General features: G+C 45.6%; 1 protein-coding gene across 1 annotated transcript in view; it reads right to left on the bottom strand.

The window, feature by feature from the left end:
- Positions 1-17,549, bottom strand: part of PCNX2 (pecanex 2) — a 119,308-nt gene that overhangs the window by 73,599 nt on the left and 28,160 nt on the right. The window contains exons 12-14 of the mRNA XM_079971845.1: positions 17,499-17,531; positions 6,169-6,340; positions 393-503 (exon numbers count right to left, since the gene is read on the bottom strand). Coding sequence (XP_079827971.1) covers positions 393-503; positions 6,169-6,340; positions 17,499-17,531 — 316 coding nt within the window. The remainder of the gene's footprint in view (positions 1-392; positions 504-6,168; positions 6,341-17,498; positions 17,532-17,549) is intronic.

Genomic DNA, 17,549 nt, shown 5'->3' with positions numbered 1-17,549 from the left:
CCACAAAAGCAAGACCTGTGACGGCTGAAGAGGAGAGGCATAGAGAGGCTAGAGGAAGAACCATGATTGAGGAGGAAGGCCCTGATTAACATCACTTCTCCCCGATTTCCCAGAAACTCACTAAGGCTGCTGTAGGCTGGAACGAGGTGCATTTAGTGCACCTGACTGGTTGCTCAATGGGACACAGACGCAAGAAAGTGCCATCAGACCCAGTTGTCCCAAGCCCTTCCATGGATGGATGGACAGCTGAATAGCTGGATGGCTGCAGCCAGCATTGCTACCAAAGAGGCAACACCAAAGGTTTTCTGGTCGCCATATTTATCCGTGTTGATGATCATGAAGAGAGAGAGTTGTTGCGTGCAGGCATTATATACACAATATAAGTTACTTACCAGAACCTCCAAACAGCAGCATATCAATTTGTTCAAGGAGATATATGCAGAAAGTGTTGATTTGAGGGAAAAGGCCAAGAAGGGAAATGGCAGGAAAGCAAAATAAAAATCCTGAAATTAAACATGCAGAGAGGCAGAAAATTAGATTATTGCCTGCACCTGGAAAAAAAAATTATGTCATAAGAGTACAAAACCAAGAAGGGGCTTTGGGGAAACTGTTGGGACTCCACCAAAGCTGTTACCTACACATTCCTCCTTTGTTGCTGTTGATATTATCTTACTGAGTTTCCACATGAAAAGGCTATAATATAAATGTATTGAATATCGTTACGTGAAACTGTAATAATTGCTTGATCTATGGTCTAAATAAAAATACAATTTGGTGAAGAGACGATTACACCCTCGTGAACTCTGGAGACTGCCTTGCTCTTATTCCCTACACTATGAGGTCAACATCCTAGTGGACTAGTACAGAGCTTGAAGAGTAGAAGCTTTTTAGTGTCAAGATGCAACAAAATGATTGGATGTTTAGGTAGACATATAAGAGGGACAACTTGTTCAGGAGTGGTTGGCCCATGGATATAAGACTAGATACAGAGCTGATGGCCAATTAGTACAAATGTGAGGTGCATATGTGACTGCAAGGTCAGTATACATTGAGAAAACTATCCTTCCCATGAGCTATTGCAAGGCCTTATGGGGTGGAGCACACCAGAAGTGGAAAGACCTCCCTCCATCTCCTTGCTGCTCCAAGAACACCAGTTGAAGGAAAGAGGGAGGGGTTGAGGATTCAGATATTTGGGGAAGCATCTTGGTTGGTTTATGAGCCAATCTGGCACAAGCCAGAGGGAAATCGCTTATCTCGTTTCCAATTTAAAACATGTAGCAGGCAGAGGCAGTGGAAGACAGGAGTGCCTGGCATGCTCTGGTCCATGGGGTCACGAAGAGTCGGACACGACTAAATGACTAAACAACAACAGCAGGCAGAAGGGAGCATATTGTGTCAGGACAGCATGTAAACTGCTGCAAAGTCAGTTACGCTGGAGCCGTATCATGAGAAATCCAACAAAAATCTGATCTGAAATCCATGGGAAAAAGGAGGGGGAGGCGCCTCCTGTCGGGTCATAGTTCCAGTTCAAGAAAAAAGCAATCAGACAGCTATGTTAACAGGGCCGTAGGGAGGCTGTAGAAAATTGGGTCTCAAATTGCACACAGATTGTTTGTTCTGCTTCTTATGGTGGGGCAGGGGGACACTTTGTTATTTCTGGCAATTTCCCCTCTGAATAAACCATGTGTTACTTAAGCAGACTGGGCAGGCTACATTTTTTATTCTAATCTGCCATGAAAATGAAAATAAATGGGCCGGGGGAGCAAAAGTCAGTTTGTGCGAACTTTCGCATCTTACTATACAGCACCTGGCACACTGTTACTTGGCTCCTTTCTTACAAGGTGGCAGTTCTTGCATGGCTCAGTACTGGGCAAGAACAGTGAAGGCATCCAGCTTTGTAAACATTGACCCAGGAAGGCCCACTAGGCCTTCACGTTGAGAGAATTAAGGCAGAGCGGGGGAAAGGAAGGTTTTCTTATTCTAGGCAGTTAACAACGATTTGTAATATGATGTCCCTAAGGGATTCTAATGACATGCACCTTTCCAACAGAAAACAAAAGAAGATATCAAGCTGTCTAGCATAAAATTAAAATAAACGTGGTGGTGAGACAAATCCGCTGGATGAATCATGAGCTTATGCTGGCATTCATTTGCACTCCTTTCTTGAGCAGCTATTGAACAGGTATATGAGCTCTATTATGGGTACATATTTGCATGTAAGAACATAAGAAGAGCCTGCTGGATCAGGCCATTGACCCATCTAGTCCCGCAACCTGCTCGCACAGTGGCCAAATGCCTGTGGGAAATCAGTAATCAGGATTCAAGCGCAAGAGCTTCCAGTTACTGGAATTCAGAAGAACTGCTGTCTCCAACCGTAGAGGGAGAGGACGGCCATTGTGGCTAGTGACCCTCAACAGCCCTCTCCCTCCATAAATTTGTCTAATCCTCTTTCAAAAGCTATCCAAGTTGGTGGCCATTGCCACTTCCTGTGGCAGCGAGTTCCATAGTTTGACTATGTGTTGTGTGAAGAAGCGCTTTCTTTAATCTGTCCTGAACTTTCCAATGTTCAGCTTCATTTGATGTCCACAAATTCTAGTGTTATGGAGTGGGGGATCACAATCCACTTTCTCCAGGCTTGAGTAATTTTAAAAACTTCCATCATGTTGCCTCTTAGTCACCTTTTCTTTAAACCAAAAAGTCCCAAACATTGCAACCTTTCCTCATAGGGAAGCTGCCCCATCCCTTTCATCATCATCATCATCATCATCATCATCATCATCATCATTTATTATTTATACCCCACCCATCTGGCTGGGTTTCTCCAGCCACACTGGGCAGCTTCCAACAAAATATTAAAATACGATAGTCGGTCAAACATTAAAAGCTTCCCTAAACAGGGCTGACTTCAGATGTCTTCTAAAAGTCTGGTAGTTGTTTTTCTCTTTGACATCCAGTGGGAGGGCATTCCACAGGGTGGGTGCCACTACCGAGAAGGCCCTCTGCCTGGTTCCCTGTAACTTGGCTTCTCACAGTGAGGGAACCGCCAGAAGGCCCTTGGAGCTGGACCTCAGTGTCAGGGCAGAACGGTGGGGGTGGAGACGCTCCTTCAGGTATACTGGACCGAGACCGTTTAGGGCTTTCAGCATTTTGGTTGCCCTTTTCTGAACCTGTTCCAGCTCTACAATATACTTTTTGAGGTGAGGTGACCAGAACTTACCACAATATTCCAAATCTGGCTGCTCCAAAGATTTGTATAATGGCATAATGATATGTTTTCAAATGCCTTTCTGAATGATCCCTAGCATGGAATTTGCCTTTGGCACAGCTACCACAAACTGGGTCAACAACTTCGTCAAGGTAGCTAACTATGATCCCAATGTCTCATTCCTGGTCTGTCACCTCCAGTTTAGATCCCATAAGCATATATATGAAATAAAGATGATTATTTTTTGACCCAACATGCATCACCTTACACTTGCCTACATTTAATTGTATTTGCCATTTTATTGTCCATTCACTGAGTTTGGAGAGGTCCTTTTGGAGAATGGCACAAGAAGACTAGCTTGGTTCTAGGGCTTCATGGGCTTTTTGATGCCATCAGCCAATGCATCAGCCAAACTCCTTATCTCTTATTTATTAAATTCTTCCAACCCTAAGTGCTAACTGATGAGCAGGCCGAATCAACAGGTTACCAAGCAACTATAGGAAATAACGAAAACACATCTGCTGGAGTCAAAAGGCCCATTCTTCAGTAATAAGGGAACCATTTGCCCAATCACACACTTATTAAGATGGGAAATTAAATCCATCATTAAAATAGGGTTGGAGGAGAGAATAAAATTATATTATGCCCCAAAAACATAATATAAGTGACCCTTAATGAGGAAGAGGCCAAATGTTGAGAGAGAGAGAGATTGTTTGGCAGAGAAGCCATTTCATTGTGAGAGACTAGAACAAGAAAACTGTAAAACTGGCATGTCAGAACTATAAGATATATGTGCCAGGGCTTATCACAGAAAGGCCCGATCATTCACTGGTGGATTCCCTCTGTTGCTGTAGGAATCTCATCAGTGGCTGCAGGAAGTCAGTATACCTCCAGTATACCTGAAGGAGCGTCTCCAACTCCATCGTTCAGCCCAGACACTGAGGTCCAGATCCAAGGGCCTTCTGGTGGTTCCCTCACTGCAAGAAGTGAAGCTACAGGGAACCAGGCAGAGGGCCTTCTCGGTAGTGGCACCCACCCTGTGGAACGCCCTCCCGTCAGATGTCAAGGAAATAAGCAACTATCTTACTTTTAAAAGACATATGAAGGCAGCCATGTTTAGGGAAGTTTTTAATGTTCAAAGTTTTATTGCTTTATTATTATTATTATTATTATTATTCTGCTGGGAGCCACCCAGAGTGGTTGGGGAAACCCAGCCAGATGGGCGGGGTATAAATAATAAATTATTATTATTTTTAAGTCAAGGAGGTGACCTTACAAGATAAACCCAGGGAGTTACCAAACCTCAATGTTCCTCTTTAGTGCTAGGTCTGCCAGAGCCCTCTGGGTCAGGTTGTGGAGCCAAGCAAGCTTGGGCAGGTCTAGGGACTAAGGCCAGTGCTTTTGTTATGTCAGCCAGGGTGGAATCCAGCACAAAAGCTATCTGTTCACCAATGTGGTTGAGTTTCAGCACCACCCAGAACTCATAATACAGTTACACTATGCAAGACCACAGCCACGTAATGAATCATGCACACCCAGCTCTGGTTCTGAAACACAGGGTCTAATTCCTTATTTGATGACTGAAACAGAAGGGTCCACACCACTCATGGGAAGTACCGGTACGTCCCCTGCTGGACCTACCTTTTCTATTTTTAAAGCTATTTTTATTATTGAAAAACAAATAAAAAACACAGAATTCAACATCAAATAGCAAGCATTTTTAACATAAGAACTAAAAGAAAGAAAAGAAAAAAGAAAACTTCTGATTCTCTATCAGCTTTAAAAACTCTTACTTCATAATAACATGCTTGCTCTCAAAGTGGCTAACAATCCCCACCCACCCCCGAGAATAAAAACAAAATTAGAATTTATAAAATACATAGAGTAAATGTTTATTTAAAGCATCTGAAACATGGTATTGTTAAATTTGGTAAATATGCATCCCAAAAGCACACTGGGTGTTTTCACGGCACCCTGAAAGGTAGGCAGAAATACAACTGGGTGGACCTCTGTGGCAACATCCTTACTTTGGCACAATGACAGAGAATGCCCAGTCCCTGGTGCTACCTACCCCATGTTACTTCCAATGGCAGAGGACAACACAGAATGGTCTCCAGTGTTGTCCCCAATGATTGAGAAGTTTCAAGTTACAACCCTAAAAACTACTTCAATGCATCTTCCAAAGGGGTCAGTTTGGAGCAGAGAAGTAATCTCAGAGGGGTATTTAACCCTTTCACCACTTTTCTATTGGAATTTTCTCACCACGCTTCTCCCCATCTCTCAGGATTCCAGCTGCATGTTCTCCTCCACAAACATGCATTTGGAGCAGCTGGAGAGGTCAGCAGGGTGAGGTGGGGAGAGAAGACATGGGGCAGCTTGGGGAAGGGTGAGCAGCAGCAATATACCTTTAAAGAGACATCCCACCTCTTTTCAGGCTCTTTTTTAAAAAGCAAAACAAAACATGGCACTGCATAATAAAGACATTAAACAACACCTGAACATTCCTAACATTCTGAAAACACCCCCAGCTATTATTATAACTTCAACAGCATCTTCCATTACATCATGGTGGGGAACCTTTTTCAACCCAAGGGAGCTTTCACTACTGGGCAACCTTCCAAGTAGAACATGGCAGTAATCGACGAGACCAGAGGCAAAAGTGGGTGAGGCAACAAATGTCATTTTTACCATTGCATAGTAGGATGTTTCTACACACAGGGCCAGTGAGGGGTGTGGCTTGGGGAAGTTTTTGTGGTTCAGATACAGAGGCCTGAATTCCCCTGTCCCTGCGCTACACAGATCAGAGGTTACCAGTGCTTGACCATGTACAACACACAAGACATCCGTCCATGTTTAAAGGTTTATTCTCTACCACATTCTGAACCCCAGAGATAAAAAGCAAAGAGGCAAAAGAAGTGACAAAATAAGAGCACCAGACTGCCCATTATTAATGTTTAACTCACCAATCACATGGTCTCTGGCTGCCCGAAATGATCCTGGTGAGAAGATCTTCAAGCCATATACCGTATAAATAGGGGGACTTTTGTTTTGGGATCCTGCATCTAGCAATAAAATAAGGCCACACAATATACAAAAATACACAGGCCTGCTATATGTTATCAGCTGGTTGTGCCCCTAGAAAAGCAGACAAAACAAAAATATATTTAATGCTGCCATTATACCCTTTCATACGCAAAGTGCAAATTTTCATATTGTACATCACAAAAATATTTCCATATCGCAAAACATGAAAAGTATAAAACTTAAGATATGCATCTCAAATATCAGAGAATAGCAGTATATTATGATTTTCTTTTTTATTCCAAAATCCAAATGTATATGTCATTAACTACAATGGCCTGGTTTGTACATAATCCTGAACCATAGTTAAAATAAATGGTTTAAAGCGAACAAGCAATGCACTGTGTGCAAAAGCCTGCTACTCATCCATGTCAAGCCAGAGTTTATTTTAACACGGTTTAATGCTACATGTGAACCAGCTTAATAGCAATTATATGGAGCCACAAACTGTGTACCACTGATGCCATGGATGAAGTGGTCAAAGGATCATACCACTGCCCCACTTTTGGGGGTGTCTCTTGTAACATTATGTTCAGCACCCTGGGAGCTGCTGTATTGCATGTTCTTCCCATGCTGCCCAGCATAAGGTTACCAGACGTCCCCGTTTCCCGGGGACAGTCCCCAGATTTACAAATCAGTCTGCATACAAAATCCATTGACGTTGAAAAGTGTACCCCGATTCATTTTAAAAAATCTGGTAACCTTAGCACAGCAATGCCGGAAGATCTTGGATACTGTGGTGGGATAATGAGCTGCTTGTGCGTTGAAACTCGATCCCTCAGAGCTCACTCAGTTTAGTGAAACCCTGCCTTGAGAGGAGCCCTTGAGCATGGCTCCCTCAGTCGCTGGTAGAATCTGACAGTGGGCGTTTGCGGAAGCGTTTCCAACATAAAAGCTGTTTCACAGACATGCGCCTCCTGGATTCCCTGCGTGACAGTTTCCGGCGGGGGGTGGGAGTTCTTAAGGGCTGTTCTGATACCTCCTCGCTGTTCCCACTGGAAGTATCCCAGAGCCTCCCCTCCGACTCCCTTTCCTTTGGAGCTCTCGCACTCCCCCTACTGGTTCCCTCTTCTGCTGAAGAAGAGGCTCTCCTATTCTCCTGAAGCCTTCTCACCACCTGTCCTTCCGATGGCAGTTCCCTGACATCCACCTCCCCCCCAGGGCCCCCTTCACCCCCTCCCGCCTCTTTTCTTACTGGCGGCGAGGACGGAAATCCCTGGAAGGAACTCCCCTCATCCTCCGAGGATTCAAACACTTCTAACCACGGCCTACCGCCTCTTTCCCCCTCTTCCTCTTCTTCGTCGGAATCTGTTTCCACCTCCACTTCCGACTCTGGGAACCCTTCAAATTCCCCTTCCTCATCTGTAGTCCCGAAGTGTTCCCTCCTAAACCTTGCCACTGGTTGTGGTTTACTTGGGAAACGCCGATGAAACGTTTCTATTAAAATCTCGTCTTTGACTTCCTCTGCCGGTACCCATGCGTTTTCTGACTCTTCCTCCCCCTCCCATTCTACCAAGTATTCCACCTGATTCCCCTTCCACCTGGAATCAATGATCCCTGCCACATCCATGTTGCGTTCTCTCTCTTCTATGACGGGTGTCCGGGTGACCTCCCTCTCATGTTCCCCCCACTCACACCCCTCTCTGTATGGCGACAGTAATGACCTGTGAAACACTGGATGCAATTTCATGTGACTGGGCAATCGGAGTTTGAATGCTACTGGGTTCACCTGCTGTATGACCTCAAAGGGTCCCAACCGTTTGGGTCTCAATTTCTTACACCCTCCCTTGAACGGCAGTCCTTGGGTGGATAGCCACACCCGGTTACCCACCCTTATGGTTTCGCCTTCCCTCCTATTTCTGTCAGCTTGCTTCTTATATTCTTCTTTGGCTTTCTCTAAGTTGAGTTGGAGCTGACGGTGGATCGCTTCCATCTCTTCAACAAAATTTTCCGCTGCAGGTACACTCCACCTTCCCCCGCCCTCTCCTGGAAACGCCCGAGGATAACACCCATAATTGGCTAGAAAGGGACTCATCCCTGTGGACACGTTCTCCGCATTGTTGTAGGCAAATTCTGCCAGAGGTAACCAGTCCACCCAATCCGTTTCTCTGTCCTTTACATAACACCTCAGATATTGTTGCAAAACCCCGTTTGCCCTTTCTGCTTGCCCATTTGTTTCTGGGTGTCTGGCGGTGGAAAAACTTACCTCCACATGCAACATGCTCATTAGTTTCCTCCAGAACCTAGAAGTAAATTGTTTTCCTCTGTCGCTCAAAACCCTCAAGGGGACGCCATGCAACCTAAAAATGTGCTCCACAAACAACCTTGCGGTTTCTTCCGCTGTCACTGCATGTGAACAAGCTATAAAGTGGCACATCTTAGTTAGTAGATCTACCACCACCATGACCGCGGTTTTCCCTTTGGATCTCGGTAGATCGGTCATGAAGTCTATGGATACCATCTCCCATGGCCTTTCTGGGGTGGGTAAGGGTTCTAATAACCCCGCTGGCGCCAACCTCTCTCCCTTTGCTCTTTGGCACCTGTCGCATCCCCTGACATACTCCCGCACGTCCTCCCGCACCTTGGGCCACCAAAACTCCCTGGTAACCAACCACATGGTTTTGTGCTGCCCGAAGTGCCCCGCCGTGGGGCTGTCATGCAACTGCTTAAGCACCCGCCCTCTTAGTTCCCCACCTGGTATGTAGAGCGCCCCTTTGTAATATAGTTTTCCGTTCTTTTCCTCAAACCCCCCTGCGTTCTCACCTGTCTCCCTGAGTTCCCTAAGTTTCTCTTGGGCATATTCATCGTTTTCAATACCCTCTACCAGTTCTCTTTGCCCCACCAATGCCGCCCCACAAACCCAGTGGTCCTCTGAGATGATATGTCTTTCTTCCGCCCCTCCTTCCCCCTCCAAGTACTCAGGTTTTCTGGAGAGAGCGTCCGCCCTGACATTCTCAGCCCCTGGCACGTAGCGAATCTCAAAATTGAACTTGGAGAACTCTTGCGCCCATCTTACTTGTCTCTGGTTCAACACTCGGGCTGTCCTCCAGTATTCTAGATTTTTGTGGTCTGTCCGCACTTGAACCTTGTGTTGCGCTCCAATCAACAGGTGTCTCCATCTCTTGAACGCTTCGTGGACAGCGAGTAATTCTCTGTCGTACACTGTATAATTCCTCTCAGACTTGTTCAATTTCCTCGAGAAGAAGGCACACGGCCTCCATTCCGACGTATTCGCTCCTGGCTGCAGAAGCACGGCCCCCACCGCTCTGTCAGACGCGTCGGTTTCCACCCTCATCGGCTGCTGCAGATCCACGTGTAAGAGTTGTTCTTCCGAAGCAAACGCCCTCTTTAAACTTTCAAAAGCTCGCTGCGCTTCTTCCGTCCAAACAAATTTCTTCTTACTGCTGAGACAATCCGTGATGGGGGCTGTTAAATGGGCGAAGTTCTTGATGAACTTCCGATAGAAGTTTCCGAACCCCAAAAACCTCTGCACATCTTTCTTAGTTTTCGGTGGCCTCCATTCCAGCACCGCTTGCACCTTGCTAGGATCCATGGCCAGCCCCTTGTCCGACAACCGGTACCCAAGGAATTCCACCTCCCTGGTGTGGAACTGACACTTCTCCAGTTTCACCCACAGCTGGTTTTCTTGCAGTTTGCTCAGTACTTCTCGCACATCTCGCACATGCTGCTCTTCATCCTCCGAGTACACCAGTACATCGTCCAAGAACGCAGCGCAGTTCTTGTACAGCAATGGTCCTAGTACGTGATTCATGAATGATTGAAATACTGCGGAACCCGCCTGGAGGCCGAAGGGCATAACGCAGTACTCAAATGCCCCCAAGGGGGTGAACATAGTGGTTTTCCACTCATCTCCCTTTCTCATACGTATCAGGTTATACGCCCCCCTCAGGTCCAGCTTGGTAAAAATCTTCCCTTTTCTCACCCGGGTCAGAATGTCATCGATTCTGGGCATAGGGAAGCTCACGGGTTCGGACACTGCGTTTAGGGCCCTGAAATCCACAATTAATCTCGGTTTGTCCGAGTTTTTTTTGTCTACAAAGAACACTGGACTACCCCCCACCGCTCGTGACTCCCTGATGAACCCACGCTTGAGGTTTTTGTCAATAAACTCCCTTAGCTCCTGCATTTCTCTGTCAGACATTGCATACACCTTGCCCACTGGCAATTGCGCCCCTGGAAGTAAGTTGATTTGGCAGTCAAAGGGTCTGTGCGGGGGTAGTTTATCTGCTTCCCTTTCGCTGAAGACGTCGGCCAAATCTGCATATTGTCGTGGTACCCTACCTTGTTCCATTGCTTCTATCTTTGCTAACGTGGCCTGAGTCCCCACTTGGCCCCCTCTTTCTGTGCAGTGTCCCATACAATGTGCTGACCCAAAGGAAACCACTCTCTGGTGCCATCCCACAAGCGGATCATGCAGCGCTAGCCAGCTCATCCCCAAAATGATGGGCGCTCCTCCCAACGTGGCTATATTAAACGCTATCCGTTCTGTGTGTCTTGCCACCCTCATTGTCATGGGGACAGTTTGCTGGTCTACTTCTCCCCCCAACAGCGCCCTCCCATCAATCGTGGTCACCTGCAGGGGATTTTTTAAAGGAATGGTTTGTATCTGATGGGCGGCTGCAAACTCCTTACTCATAAAGTTGCAGGAGCTGCCTGAGTCTAGTAACGCCTTCACTTTTAGTGGGTGTCCGTTTGCCAGCTCCAGCAATACCTCTATTACAAGAGCTGGTCTTGGGGGTTCTGGCGTGGGCACATTTACTGTTCCTTGGCCTGGCTGCTGTGCCCCGTCGGTGGCAGCCAGGCGTTGGCTTTTACTTGCTCCTTAGCTCCTTCTCCCTCCTCCCCAACAGCTCCCGCCATTCCTTGCCATTCCTTTCTTTGCGGACAAACTCTGGCAAAATGACCTGGCTGTTGGCAGAGAAAACATTTCTTGGCGCCTTTTCCCTCCTTCTTCCGCCCTTCACTGGGGTTTGAAATTGCGCGCGCGCGCGCTGTTCCGATTTCCATCGGCTCTGCTGGCAGAGAAGGCTGCTCTGGCATCTCTGGAATGCGGAAATCCCTCCAACGCTCCCCTTTCCCTTCCCGCTTCTCCAAGGCTCTGGCCTCCTGGCGTGAGCCTATGGCCAGCGCTGATTTAGTCAGAAGGTCCATAGACTCCGCCCTGGGCCCCCGGGAAAGTTCGTCTTTCACTGCCGAAGATAGTCCTTCTTCGAACAGCATTTGTATCGGTTCCGCTGACAAATCCCATCCTAATTTATGGATCAACATGGTGAACTCAGTCCAGTACTCACGGACAGATCGGTTCCCTTGTTTACACGCCATTAACTGCCTGCGCGCCACTCCCTGCTCAATCTCGCTGGAAAACATCAGATCCATGGCGCGAAAAAACTTCCTTGTGTCCCTTAGGGCTTCATTATTGGCTGCCATTAGTGGTCTCACCCAATCTCTGGCCGGGCCTTCGAGATGCCCAATCACAAAAGCAACCCTCGAATCCTCATCAGGAAAATCATCAAACTGCAGATTGAGGGCATATTGCATCTCAGTCCTGAAGGCTTGATAATTCCTGGGATCACCCCCAAACTTCTGCACCAGTCCTGGCACTTTCCTCGAGAGCTGGGCGGCTTTCCCCTTTTCTGCATCATGAGCCCTCCTCTCCTCCAACCTCGCCGTTTGCAGAGCTAACTGTACCTCCAACATCCTGTACCTTTCTTCCAGGCTAGGACCGGCTGCAGCTGCTCCCCCATCTCCGGCTCCGGCTGGGTTGCTCATGATGCCTCTCTTTGCACAAGCTGCTTTCAGGGACTGTCAGATTGCTGTGGTGGGATAATGAGCTGCTTGTGCGTTGAAACTCGATCCCTCAGAGCTCACTCAGTTTAGTGAAACCCTGCCTTGAGAGGAGCCCTTGAGCATGGCTCCCTCAGTCGCTGGTAGAATCTGACAGTGGGCGTTTGCGGAAGCGTTTCCAACATAAAAGCTGTTTCACAGACATGCGCCTCCTGGATTCCCTGCGTGACAGTTTCCGGCGGGGGGTGGGAGTTCTTAAGGGCTGTTCTGATACCTCCTCGCTGTTCCCACTGGAAGTATCCCAGAGCCTCCCCTCCGACTCCCTTTCCTTTGGAGCTCTCGCACTCCCCCTACTGGTTCCCTCTTCTGCTGAAGAAGAGGCTCTCCTATTCTCCTGAAGCCTTCTCACCACCTGTCCTTCCGATGGCAGTTCCCTGACAGATACATAGGAAGATCAGCATTGATTCATACTGGAAACCTCAAAAGTGGCAGCAGAAGAAGCTGTGATCTTCACTTTTCCTGTGCGCTGTCAGATACCCACTGGTATGGAAGGACACAGAAAGGACCCACACAGCAGCTCCCAGCTAACGTAACATTGGAAGGGGCACTCCACCCCCAACTAAGAAGTCTGTGCAAATTTTCAAAACTGCAAAACCCACGGAAACAGCCTGAGATGAAGAGCACTTATAGCTCTCACATAAAAATCCTAGGGACAGTTATGCCAAGTCTCCCCCAGCTGTTTTAATACTGAAGGGCAAACATGTGGGGACTCTAATCATTCTTTAATTTCCCTGCTGTTGTGTGTCCTGGCATTAGCATCAACCTGCCTTGTGTGCTTTCACTTTAATGCAATTCTGTGAATTATGAAGAAGTACAATATGGCAGCCTGTCATGCCGACTTGCGGAGCCGTTCATAAGGGTGCCTGTGCTTTCATTTGCATGTATTATAAAATGTGAAAAAATGTTGGTGCTTGTAACACATTATGCAGCACTGCTCTGTTTCAGATCTCTTATATATGTGCCTTGCTTTTCCATTTTGTCAGGGGAAAAGCTGCTGTAAGGCTATCTGAAAAATATAAATGAGGTTTTGAAAACAACAACAAGAAGAAGAAGACTTGGGCGTGGAAGAGAAGGGAAAGTAGAAGCGCAAAAACTTTATGGAGCCTTCTTCCAAAGTCCATTCAGATTTTCAGGAGGCTGGTCAAAATGATCTCCTTTCACAAGGCGTTTGGGGAAGGGTGATCTGGTTAGCAGAGAAGTCCCTTCTGTTTTATGACGATGCTGTTTAGTTTGGTACTGATCCAGTTTTAGCAGACTTGTGCTTTTGTTGTTATGAGGCATGTTGAGGGCCTGAATCACAGGATGTTGGATGGACTGGAAAGAACTTTGGTCTGAACACCTATGGATTGTGTGGCATCAATTAAACCTTGTCTTAGCTTAACCACTGGCGGAGGAAGAGGGGTGCAGAGGGAGCACACCGTCCTGGACAAAGCGATCCTGGTGGGGTGCCACACCCCCAAGACGTGCACCAGCCCTGCCCCCACCTGCTCTCCGCCCCCGATGCCAGAGCATGAAGCTCCGCCACTGAGCTTAACATGACAGCTAAAAGCAGCATGGATGAGCAATGTAGCTGCACCCTCTTTTCCAGTCCCCTGCATATCCATGCAATCCCAACGATTGGTGGGATTTCCCCCTCTGCAAACAGAAAGGCTCCTTCTTCTGTTCCATGAAGGAACTGAGATCCAGTGGAAGCTCACTGCTGGAGGAAGGTTGTATGTGAGGTGACTTTTGTTGATTCTGCCTTCGGCCCTTGCCCGTCGAGTTTCTTCCCACACAGTTCCAGAGGGTCCCCTAACACTCCAAACAGATTTTCAGGGGGTGCATAGGAGGTTGCAGAGAGAATCAGCTATAAGTGCTTCTCCCATTCTTCCACAGGAGCATCCTGTTGGTGGAGATCCATCCATAGATTCCATCCAGATGTTCATAGGACTGAGTTATTTGTTTGGATATAGCTGGCGATAGGGGTGGAGAGGGTGCTCATATTACAGTCATGATGGGCACAACAGACTTTCTTCCCAAAGCTTTTGCAAAACAGGGGATATGCAGAGCCTATAATTGCACAGCACGGTGGTTTGAAAGAAATGGCCATACTAAAAAGACATCAGAATCAGTGAAATCAAAAATAGGGCAGGTTTCCCTATATAATAGCATTTCATAAAAGAAATCATAAATTTAGTATTTCAATAAAACTTGACTACCACTGCTGAACTTAGGTCCCCAATATTGCATTAGAAAAATGCTTTCATTAAAAATCATTAGGTGCTTTGTCTCTGCCAGTACTTTCAAATCAGGCTTTGATGTTATTATAATGCAATTTTGATTAAGCCAATTTCTTTTCATTTTAAAACAAATGTGCACATTATTAATGTCTGCCCATGCAACTGATTTGATTACCGCTCATGCTACTTTATATGGTTTAACTGACAAACAGAACTTACATTTAGCACAGAGAAAATTACCTCTTTAGCGAGGTCTGAATATTTATTTCTTATAAATCACTGGAAATCATATGTAGTAATGATTGGAACTAGAAACTAATGTGCTCTCTAATAGCAATGCCCAGTTTGCATCTAAGCATGAAATGCCTTTCAGCTCTGATGTATCTAGCAATTCCATATGCTTTGTGATTTATTTATGCTTGCAGGGAAAAGAAACACAATGAAGTTCAGGATTAGCTAATTTGCATGTTAGCTGTGACATGAATTGCAGTGAACTTTGACAGCAAAATGACTTGGTGATTTGGGATCATGCAGAGTCTTTAAGTTTGAACCCATGGAGTTCTGGATTCGAGTTTTACAGTCTCTGACTGATGCAAGGGAGGGCTTATACAAATTTGGGAAGAGCTACAAATGAGTGAGAGAGATCCCAGATTCATTCCCAGTTAAGTGTGGGTGCCACTCAAAAGTTGATAATATTGGGCTAGTGGTTGCAATTATAGAATCTAGGGTCAAGCCCAGAGGGTAGTACTGAGAGAAGTCATTGGCCCCATGGTGTTTATGGCATCTAGTATCACAGGGTATTATTTTCTCATTAATGCTTTTCAGCATCTCGATGAAACCTCTAGAAGCAGTCACGAGGACGAGGTGTCATCAGTGCACAGATGAAACTCAGCTCTTACTTCCCTATTACATCTGAATCAGGTGGCACTGTGTAAGGACTGGATTGGTGCCTGGATGCAGTAGTGGGCAAGATAAGGACCAATAAATAAAGCTTAATTCCTGGTAAAATGCGGGAGCTCTGGGTGGGTGGTTTCTGTGTCCAGGGGATTACCTATTCTGAACAGGGTCACACTTCCTCTGAGAGACCAGGTTCACAGCCTAGGGGTACTCCTGGATCCATCTATATCACTGAGGCCCAAGTGGTCTAGGTGGCTAGAATACCTTTCTATAAGCTTCGTATGGTGAGACAACTACACCCATTCCTCGATTCCTGGTCACTGTGATTCAGGTGTTGGCAACCTCAAAATCAGACTACTACGTTAATTCATTCTAGATGGGCCTGTTGTGTTTGATCTGGAAGCTGTGACGAGACCAGAATGGAGCTGCCTAGTTGCTGATGGCAGCTTCCCATCACCAGCATATAACTCAACTGCATATAACTAGCTATCATGTCAAATCCAAGATTCTGCTGATAGTATATACAGCTCTGAACAGCTTTGGACTAACTTGCCCCATTCCTGCCTGGTCTTTATGCTCAGCTGGAGAAGAACTGTTAAGAGTGTCAAATGATGCTTGCTTTCCTTCTACAAGAAACAGGGCATTCAGTATGTCTGCATCCAGTCGTGAAGCCCCTGCCTTATTCATATTAAGCAGACACCATCAGTACTTTGCTTCAGATGTTTGCTCAAGACTCATCTGTTTACACAAACTTTTTTTGATATATGGCTCAACCCAGTTTCTATTGTGTACTACAGTCCAGATGTTAAGCACTTTTTTGCCGTTTTATGGGTATGTTAACTGCCTAGATACTTTGTTTATTGTGTGGCATACGAGCATATAAAATAAATAGGTTTAACAGCCACAGAAATGCCATTCTGTCTATGCTCAACAAGGCAGACATAATTAACTAATTCAACCAGCATTGTCAACAATTTCCAATTTTTTTAAAAAAAAATCAGGCTTCCAACCATTTCTGAAGCACATCACACACAATACTAGAGTATGTGAGTTCAAGGTTACACACATAGTGCTATATCTAACGATATTGTCCACTGGTGCATGTTGAGTTTTATTTTACATATTATTTTGTGTGTAAAAGTAGCAAATCAATTATTTGCTGGGGGGGGTTCATCAGTTTTCTAATCAGCATTAAACCTAGCCAGCTGATAACCTACAAAATAAGTATCAATAAGTATCTAAACAGTCACATGCCACAATCTTTTCCCCCCCTTTCCCACACCTTTTACTGCAGAGAATCAAATAGTACATTAAATTCTACCCTGAGCCCTGAGTGAGGACAAGTTAAAACTGGCAACAAATTGAATTCTGGCTTCAATTCTGGCTTAAATTCATAGTTACCATCACTAATAAGTCTCCAAGAATTCTGTACACCAAGGCCAATTTAAAAAGGGAAATCCTTATTCTCTGCTCACTATAATAATGGCTACCCGGATTTTTAGAACCCTCTATAATGGCCTGTGGGCAACTTTAGATATCACCTGTGTAAGCCCAAATAAGTAGATGAGCAAGTAATTGCATAACTCATCTTACCAGAAACCCATTTAACATCCAAAACAAATGACTCAGGCAGCAAAACTGGGGGAGATGTGTGATTTCAAGATGCACATCCAGCACACATCTCCCCATGGAGAGAAGGATGTGAGTCACTGCTTCAGACAGTGTCTGGAAGCATGGAAAGGAGATGTGCAAGTCATTTGCACATTTTCCTTCAATGCTTCTGAGTAACATCAGAAGCCACACTTTGTCAGCTGGGAATAAGTGAATTCTGTTCCTGCAATTAGCAGATCCCATGCATCTCAGCTTGATGCCACTTGATAAAAACATTCCTAGTATATATCATAACTCTCCAGTTTTGATTCTTTAATTATGCTTCTCCCAAAGTGCTACAGTACTTTGGTGCTCATGCAAAAAGGGTGAATCAGACATGCAGAATGACAAAGTACAAGTTAATTTAGCAAGGAGAAAACATGTGTCACATGCAAGTCAGTCAACCTGAGTCTTCTTCTAATTACTTTGTATCTATCATCAGAATAACTTTTAAGTTGGAAAAATGGAGTTAGGATTCTAAAGAGATGGCTTATTTCAACTATTTCCAGAAATTCAGCTGAACCAACTGACAGAATAGATATGTCACCGGTAAAAGCTTTTATCTGTTGGATGAAACTTACATGTATTGGTGAGGCAGGATCAGGCTGAATGCTCTGAAAACAAAACAAGAT

Source organism: Podarcis cretensis (assembly GCF_951804945.1).
Source record: "Podarcis cretensis genome assembly, chromosome: 3".
Classification (NCBI taxonomy): Eukaryota; Metazoa; Chordata; class Lepidosauria; order Squamata; family Lacertidae; genus Podarcis; species Podarcis cretensis.
The sequence above is the reverse complement of the archived record's forward strand: the minus strand, read 5'-3'. Positions and strand labels throughout refer to the sequence as shown.